Below are 9,123 nucleotides of genomic sequence, written 5' to 3'. Positions count from 1 at the left end.
ACAAAAAAAGCCCCTCTGGCCATCACCAGTAGGTTTTAGATGAAGTGTCTTGCCCAAGGACACAACGACCGAGACTGTGGGAGCCGGGGTTCAAACCGGCAACCTTCCAATTACAAGACGAACTGCCAACTCTCATTATGCAATGTACTGTTTAAAAGAAAACCCTTTTTTTTTGCATTCATCTTCATTTCAAATAAGTAGTTATTTTTCACACAGAGAGCAATACCACTCTCCAGCCTCTGCTGTCCAAAACTCTGTATTCATCTGGAGGCACTGTGTGTGAAACCACTTTAAATAGCTCTCATGCAGGAACAAAGCAATTGTATAAAATGAAGTGAGGGAATGGAGCTATAAATAGATTAATATAGAGATATGAAAATAAACTTATATATAGACATAGGAACACAAGTTTTAACGTTAATGTAATATAAGCATACAGGTGTCTAAGCAAACATTGTGGCATACAAAGTGAGAGTGCAGTGAGTCATGTTTATTCCTGTTCAGTATGTGTCTGACACAAGTGGATGAATGAAAAAGTCTGACAGCAGCAGCAACAACAGACTATGCCTTCCTGATGACTTTCTATCTGTTTACATCTTTTTCTCTGATGCCTGTATCCCAGCTTGAAGAGTCCTGGACCCTTTTTCTAGTCAGTGGGTGTGTGGGCAGACAACTCTGGCTTGTCACCCAGTTGGATTTCCTGGTATTTGTAAGATGGCACTATCTACAAATCAGGACACATTAACTATGATATTAAAAAATGACATGATGACATAGTCCTAGGTCAGTTTACCAAGCATTTCTCAGCTTTGTTCTTTATAGTTCTGTTCATCATATCATTGCTTGTGAGTCCTGGATTATTTGATGATATGTTTACATTATGTATTCTTTTGTTTTCAGTCCCATGTTGCTTTTAAGTGTAGTTCTTCTTCAGCGTTCCACAAGTGGATGGAAGACTTGTGAAAACACTCTAGTGTTAAAGCCAGTCTTGTCTTCATGTCTGTTGATGCTTTTGTCTGTGTCAAGCTCGTGTGTCTTAGTCTGTGTTTTAGTTTGGTGGCCTCTTGTCTCTTGTGTTGAGTCTTACTTCCACTGTCTTCTTATTCCCAATGTATCCCTGCTGTGTTACACAGCTGTCTCCAATTCCCCTAATCACCATCCTATTTATACATTTTGCCAATCTCCCGGTCTGAAGTACATTATTCTATTCTATTCTATTTATACAGCACCAAATCGCAACAACAGTCACCTAAAGACACTTTATGTTGCTGGGTAAAAACACAACAATAATACAAAGAAAACCCCAACAATTTAAGTACCCATATGAGCTAACATTTAGTGTGAGTGGGAAGGAAAAACTCCATTTGAAGAGGTAGAAACATCTGGCAGAAACAGGCTCAAGGAGAGACAGCCATAGGACAACATATACACTGTGCAAGAGATACATACTAACTAATGATGAAATGCAGAGAGGTGTATAAACACAGAACGAGCAAAGAAGGAAAAAATTCATACATGATGGGAAGCCAGCAAGAGCCTAGGCTTATTGCAGCACAAATAAAGGGAAGATTCAGGGTCACCTGATCCACTATAACTGTATTATTTGTCAAAACTGAGGGTTTTAATGCTAAGCTCAAAAGCAGAGACGGGTGTTTGTCTTCTGAATTAATATAGAATAGAATTCGACTTTATTGTCATTGCACATGTCACAGGTACAAGGCAACGAAATGCAGTTTGCATCCATCCAGAAGTATATATTGTAATAGATGTATTACAATATATATTAGCAATAATATAGGTATGTAAGTATATTACAGAAATGGGTCTATTATGGTATGTTATAATGTACACGGTATGAAGTAAGTTGTGAATATTCTATAACTATAAGTATGTACAGGCTGTAGTGAGTACAAGCTATGTACAGGATATAAATATGAAAAACTATACAGAATATGAGATATACAGCTATACAGAAATGTGGACTATGCAGGTTATAAACAGTTGTAGAATTAAAAATGATCGTATTGTACAGAATGATGTGAGCTGCATCCACAGAAGAGAGGTCTGAGAGATGAAGACTCTGATTCCTGTTCAACATTAAAATTCTATAGGAACCACAAGTACACCTAATATTCCAAAATTAAAATCTGGATTTCAAAGCGAGTCAGTGAAGACAAGCAAATATGCTGTCTCTTTATAGTCCCTGTTATGACTCTCTCAGCAGCACTTTTGATCCATCAATATTAAACAATTATTGATGCAGCAGATTGAGATGTAACTTGGCACACAGGTACGGTAGGTGTCCCGGAGGAGGGATGTGTTGAAAGTTGGACCTCAACTACTCAGGATGATTTTTAATGAATTTCTGAAATTTCCATAATTGTATTGACTGTATTGGGCTGTTTCATTGTAATTTGTGTGCGCGCGCGGGTATAGGCTTTCAATCGGCACATAAAGCGAAAAGGCGCTACCGTAAAGACTGGTGTAAAAGCGCAAGGAAATCTATGCGGCGGATAAGACGCGGCTGGCTTGACCGCGGCTCACAAATGACGGCTCACTTTACCGCGGTAGAGACTCACGGAGCCCGAGTGTTTGTTCTGAGACGTTGTGGCCTCAGTCAGAGACCAGGACGTCACTGAAATAAATCACCAGCTGGAGAGCCGTTATTGTAAATGCCACCTGTTGAAATCGTACACGGCATTGCTCCACTTTCCAAAGAATCAGGCAGAAACTTCATCAGCCTGTTGGCGCAACATCCCTGCAGGATTGCTTCAAAGGCGCGACTGCATCCAGGAGTGATCTGCACGTCGCTCGGTGCAGCTGCAAAACTTCACCGAGCCTCTGTTCCTACTGTCAGCCTCTCTGCAGCTTCTCGGCCTCAGACATCAGGACGTCCTCGGTTTCAATCAGAAAGTTCTCCCAGAAATAAAAACACAGACTGACATTCGGGGGTGAATAAACAGTGGCTCACATCCAATTTGAAGTAACACGGCAGTGAGTCAACTGTATACAAGACCCCCTCATTAGTACGAGAACTTTGAGGGCAGGATTGGTAAATGGCGTAGCGCTTTACACAATCATCCACTGGTGATGGCAGCTACGTTGTAGCTACAGCCACCTGACAGAGGCGAGGCTGCCGGACACTGGCGCCACCGGGCCCCCTGACCACCACCAGCAGGGAACGGGTGAAGTGTGTCGCCCAAGGACACAACGACCGAGACTCGAACCGTCAACCTTCCGATTACACGACGAACGCCCAACTCTTGAGCCACGGTCGCCCCGTTATTATTACAGGACTGTGGATCATATAGTTTTATTTACACCCAGAGGAGGAACCGCCCCGTCAAGCGTTGCGGCTCCGTCGAGCCATCATGTAGTTACAGATTTATCAGGAGATGCACGTCAGGTCACACATAGGTCACATGAGAAATGTCTGTTTTTCACAATTATCCACATAAAGAAAAACATCCATATGTAAATGAAACAATAAACTTTATGTTTAGAGGACAGCCCGGCCAATCAGCTGCCAGCTTCCTGTCATTGTAAACGTTTCCTGCAGTCGTGCTGACAGATTTCTTTACTGTGTAGAAATGTTGGAAACTTGTTTTTCTTATTCTGACACCTCAGGAATCAAACGTGTGGTGAAACTGTCACACTGACAGCAGGCCGCTTTCACTTCAGATCACAGTGGGCTGCATGTGACCCTCGACGCTTTACGCCCTTCCACGCGTCTCTGAAGGAGAAGCTCGATTTTCTCTGGAACAAAGTTACACGTTTGATTTCCTTTCTGTTGAAATCTTCTTTGGGAAAGAAGAAGTGAAGGAGTGTGAGAGCTGCTGACCACGTGTTTGTAAAACTGTCGCTGTCATCGTTTCCTTCTTGTTTATCAGAAATCTCAGCAGCGTGCTGCGCAGGAGCCTCGCTGGTGAACGTGCATCCATCACACACACACACACACGCACGCACACACGCGCGCGTAACTGCTGTAAAATCTATATTCATGTAAACTTTAAAGCTGAGGTTGAATATCCGTCATTTCCTGTTTGAAAGTAGTCCACGGCAGTAAACCCACTCCCGTTACCTTTGATGGCGTGTTGCCATGTCGTCCGTTTCCCACATGCAGGAATTATTTTTATTTTTTTGTAACATCATCATCTGCATCTGTACAGCTGTGCAGAGCAGGGAGGGCCACGTGCAGCACGTGCAGGGGTGTCAAACATAAGGCCCCTTATGTTTGACACCCCTGGCTCCCAGTTTGGCCCAGTTTAACGGTGTGAAAGGTTTAATTGGTTTCAATAAAGCACAGTTAGACTGTCGGAGTAAATCTGCAGCTAATTCTTCCTCCTGGTTCCTTCCAGCTTTGCACCGTTTAGTCATCCAGCTGTTCCAGAAACAGACAAACCGGTTTGACGGTTCGATCCCAGCCTCAGCTCCGATTTTACCGCTCACAGCCTCAGCCCACAAACTATTTTTATTTCTCACTACAAAGTCTCAGGGGAATACCAGTTTGTAACAGAGATCTATTCTGATCTATTCACATGGGGAGGATCAGTGGAAGTGTGGCTCTGCAGGAGGTCAGAGTTCATGTTACGTGTACGGCTGTTTTAGTGTTTCTGGATTTTTACAAACTGTAGTATTAACCACATGTCAGAGGCTGGATCCTCTTGGTTTCAGTAAAGCCTCCTTATTAAACAGAACTGTATCAGATTACTATAGAAACTGATCTTTATATTAAGTATACTGAAGCAGTCTGTAAGTCAGTTTAAATAATGTTATTTTTTAATTTCATGGAGAATCAATATTTCCCCGTCTTACGTTGTATTTTTGGGGCGTATTATGGGGATTATAACTTTTTAGATATTTTTCATTATTATTTTACATCGTTCGTTATGTTTTATGATGGATGTTCCTTAATTCAAATGTTTTATTTCACCGATCTAAATGCGATAAAGAAAAAAAAATTCTACATTTATGTATTTGTAGTTAAATAATTTGCATTGAAATAAAAAAAACACTATAATTCAGTTTCACTGCAGAGGCTGTGTTATAAAGTTTTACAACTTTATTGCACAAATGTTGCAGAAACGCATATTTTCACTGCTTATAGATCAAATTCAGTGCTATTAAAACATTCACACTCAGGCTGTGCTGAGGCTCGCCTGCTCCACACTCTTCAGACGGTCGAGTTTCCCACTGAACTAAGAGACGTTTCATTTTCCTGAAAACTGCTGATAAATGTCAGCTGTGCCATGAAGCTGGGAACTGTGGACAACAGCTGCTCAGCTCAGTTATATTCAGTTTAATATTGTGCCAAATGACACCTCAAGGGCATTTATAAGGTCGAGTTCTACACTCGTACAGAGAGGACCGGGCAGCCGTCTGAGGAAGGCAGGGAGGTTAGACTGGATAGACTGGAACCATTAAAGTAGGTTATTGGCACAAACTGGTGCCCAGGCTCAGAAAAGTCCCCAGAGTGGATGTTACGCACCTTTCAGCCCACAGACACCGCCTGGAGCTGTTTTGGTAAACGCCACTGTTCCGCATCGTTATCGCTTTGTTTAACCGTTCTTACAAGTTCAGGCTTTGATTGCTGCGCGAGAGCTGTTTGGATCATGTGGGTGAAAAAGCAAACACAGAAATCTCCGGGAATAACCTGACGGAGCGATAGCACGCAGGTTTCACCCACCTCACATTTCCCCCAAATATTTAACGAGCATATTAGAAACTGTGTGTGTGTGTGTGTGTGTGAATGGTTGAATGAGGGTTGTAGTAAAATTGAAAGAGTCGTTGCTGAGGAGAAACGGCCCACAGAAGCTTCAGTCTGTTCACAGTGTTAGAGCGCTCTCCATGTGCTCTGTGGGTCTGAGCTGTGAACTGTGCCAACAGCAGCACGGCCTCACTTTGTACAGACAAACCTCAGAGCTGCAACCTTTAAACTGTGTTTACACGTTACTGCAGTGATCGCAGCACTTTTACAAACACATCTGCAATCAGCCACACTCACTTCCTCTTGTACAAATTCTTGTCTTTCTCCAAATTCAAGTGAAGCTCTGCCCCCTTTGCTTCTTACAAAAGTCTTGTTTTGGAAAGCCCCATGACGTCACCAGAGCATTCAAAAGCAGCCTCTGGGCTCCTGACCTCATCAGAAAAACGAGAAGCCCTTCGAGCTCACACCTACAGAGGCGTGGAGCTGCCGGTACGAGCGCTCTGACTGCTGGATTTAACGGCGACTGCTGACATGGATCAACTGTCTGATCAAGAGAACTGGGACCGGGTCCAGGCTGTGGCCAACTCCTTTGGGCCAGCGGGGAAGTTGTTGCTTCAGTCAGGTCGGGTTCTGGTCGGAGAGGGCAAGCTGGTAAAGCAGAGCCGCAAAAAGCGGCAGGCCAAAGCCTTCTTCCTCTTCAACGACGTGCTGGTGTACGGCAGCATCGTGCTGAACGGCCGCTGGCACAAAAAGCTCAAGGTTACCCCTCTAGGTGAGCAACCGATCCTCCTCTGCACATCGCTGAATCCAGCTGTGTGAAAAGCAGACAGCGTGGCGGGCAGAGACAGGTAGATGCTGCAGGTGGAGCAGGAGGTGCTGCACCGCCTGCAGTCTGTCTCTGACCGCTGCAGCAGGCTGCAGTAAACACTTTTCTTTTCGTTCAAAGCGTGCACACCTTTGTTTCCCGCACTAACGTGCCCTTCTTCTTCTTCTTCTTCTTCTTCAGAGGACATCCTGCTGGAGGACCTGGAGGACGGCGTCAGGATGAAGAACCAGTGGCTGATCCGCACGCCCAGGAAGTCTTTCTACGTTTCTGCCGCCTCCTACGAGGAGAAGCGAGCCTGGATCGAGCACATCGAGGAGTGCAAGGGCAGAGTGACGCAGGGCGGTGACCGGAGGCTGGACTTTGCCAACACCTGGATCCCAGACCAGGCCTCCGCCGTCTGCATGCGCTGCTCCAGCAAGTTCACCGGGACCCGCCGCCGACACCACTGCAGAAAATGCGGCTTCCTGGTGTGCGGCCCGTGCTCCAGGAAGCGAGCGGTCATCGCACACATCGACTCCACTAAGCAGCTGAGAGTCTGTAAACCGTGTTACTTGAGTCTGGGGGTGGAGCTCCCCGAGCTGACCCGTCAGAGGTGGGACAGCGGCGGGAAGTCGGACGAAGACGAGCTGGAATGCTACAGCGAGGAAGAGGAGGCGGAGCACAGCCTGGAGGAGGAGGACCCCAGCAGGTGGATGGACTCCTGGTCCCCTTACACCTACATCAATCCAGAGCACATCAGGCCCCAAACATAGAGCCACGCTCGGCGCTGGACTCTGGGCCTTTGTGTCACACGTGGACTCAGTGCTGCGCAGCTGCGCGTGACACGCTCTGCACGCACTCTATTTATGACACCATGTTATTTATGTTTCATGAAACACCTGCTGCTCTTCTCTTTGTGCACAAACACTACTGTGAAGCTGTTCTCGTCTCTCAGACGTCGCTCTGACCTGCTGCGTTTCCCTCAGCCGTCCAGTGTGTGTGTGTGTGGTGTGCGTGTGTGTGTGTGTGTGTGTGCGTGTGTGTGTGTGTGTGTGTGTGTGAGAACATGTGAACCACTGAAATAACAACGAACAATAAAGAATTCAATAAGAGAATCTTTGTCTGTGCTTTTCTCTCAGGATGGTTAAACGACTCTGAAATACTTGAAGACGTTTGAACTTTACACTTATTCTCGTCCCAATCAGCACATTTACACAAGACTTCCTGTTAGTCAAACTCTCACTGTGCCACAGATTGATCCTACACAAACATCTGCAGACAGATGGCCCAGTGAAGATGGGATTGATTATCCATCCATCCATCCATTCGCTTCCGCTTATCCTTTTCAGGGTCGCGGGGGGCGCTGGAGCCTATCCCAGCTGTCATAGGGCGAGAGGCGGGGTACACCCTGGACAGGTCGCCAGTCTGTCGCAGGGCCAACACACAGGGACAGACAACCATTCACTCGCACATTCACACCTAGTGACAATTTGGATTATCCAATTAACCTATCCCCACAAGCTGCATGTCTTTGGACGGTGGGAGGAAGCCGGAGTACCCGGAGGGAACCCACGCAATGGGATTATTCATTAGAATATTATTTTGTATCTCCAGGTTGATCATTTGACCCTAAACCATGAAAACATCCTTTGGCTTCAATTCAGTTTTATTCATTCAGCGCCGAATCACAACAACAGTCGCCTCAGCGTGCTTCATGTGCTAAGGTAACACCCCGACAATCATACAGGGAAACTCCAACAAGCTTCCGGTTAAAAGATGAGCTTCCCAACATTAGGTATTAGTTATGTGTCCCCCGAGTCAGGGTTTAATGGGGCTTTATAATTACAGTGTACTTATATTTACCTACAAGTATTTACAGTACTTTAAAGATCTGAATCATTTCATGGTAACTTTGTGGAAAAACAACAATATTTCCGCGTCTTACATCATAAGCACGCTGTACTTTTTCACGACAATGGCCGTATTATAAGTTCAACCATGTCGAGCTTCCAGGTAGTTTAGCTGAACGGAGACGCTCTTCCTGAAAGTTTGAACAATGATTATGAAAGAAACAAATGAGACGGTATTTATAGTTTCCTTGTAAGCTGATAAGGGAGAACAGTCCTTATCACATTATGTTGTTCTTTCACATCAACATCAAAAATTAAAGATGCAATAATGAATCAATAAATAAAGATATAAAAATGCAGGATTAATATGGCCCACACCCTGACAGGCACATAGTTACAAAGTAACTTAAGGAGAAATTGTTTCTCTGCAACATCACTTAGAATTACTCAAGCAGTATCTAAAGTTACTTACAACATAATTGTAACTGCAACCGAGCTCCTAATGCTCGTCATGAAAAACCGGTTGAACAACAGTTTTACACAGTGCTGCCCATGCACGCCGCTGGCGTTTGCTTTGTAGAAAACATGTTTGCAGGCACGACCATAATCGAAGGTTTTGTTTATTTCAGTAGATCTCAAAGTCGATGAGATTTCAGGGAAATACCAGGATGTTAAGAGGAACTGCTGGCTCGGTGAGTAACACCCCGACAATCATATGAGCGACAGTGGGAAGGAAAAACTCTCTTTTAACAGGAAGAACC

At 44.9% G+C, this 9,123-nt stretch overlaps 1 protein-coding gene across 1 annotated transcript; it reads left to right on the top strand.

Moving 5' to 3' along the window:
* Positions 1-5,030: 5,030 nt before the first annotated feature.
* On the top strand, positions 5,031-7,624 carry LOC113026083 (pleckstrin homology domain-containing family F member 2-like). The gene is made up of 2 exons (XM_026174547.1): positions 5,031-6,479; positions 6,714-7,624. Exons 1-2 carry the CDS (start codon positions 6,239-6,241, stop codon positions 7,283-7,285), a joined length of 813 nt encoding a protein of 270 aa, XP_026030332.1. The 5' UTR covers positions 5,031-6,238; the 3' UTR covers positions 7,286-7,624.
* Positions 7,625-9,123: the final 1,499 nt, after the last annotated feature.

Source organism: Astatotilapia calliptera, chromosome 1 (genome assembly GCF_900246225.1).
Source record: "Astatotilapia calliptera chromosome 1, fAstCal1.2, whole genome shotgun sequence".
Classification (NCBI taxonomy): Eukaryota; Metazoa; Chordata; class Actinopteri; order Cichliformes; family Cichlidae; genus Astatotilapia; species Astatotilapia calliptera.
This window is presented reverse-complemented; position numbering and strand designations above follow the sequence as displayed.

Coding starts and splice junctions, on each gene's coding strand:
- LOC113026083 (XM_026174547.1), top strand. CDS start 6,239: ATGGATCAACTGTCTGATCAAGAGAACTGGGACCGGGTCCAGGCTGTG. Junction 6,480..6,713: donor GCTCAAGGTTACCCCTCTAG/GTGAGCAACCGA, acceptor CTTCTTCTTCAG/AGGACATCCTGCTGGAGGAC.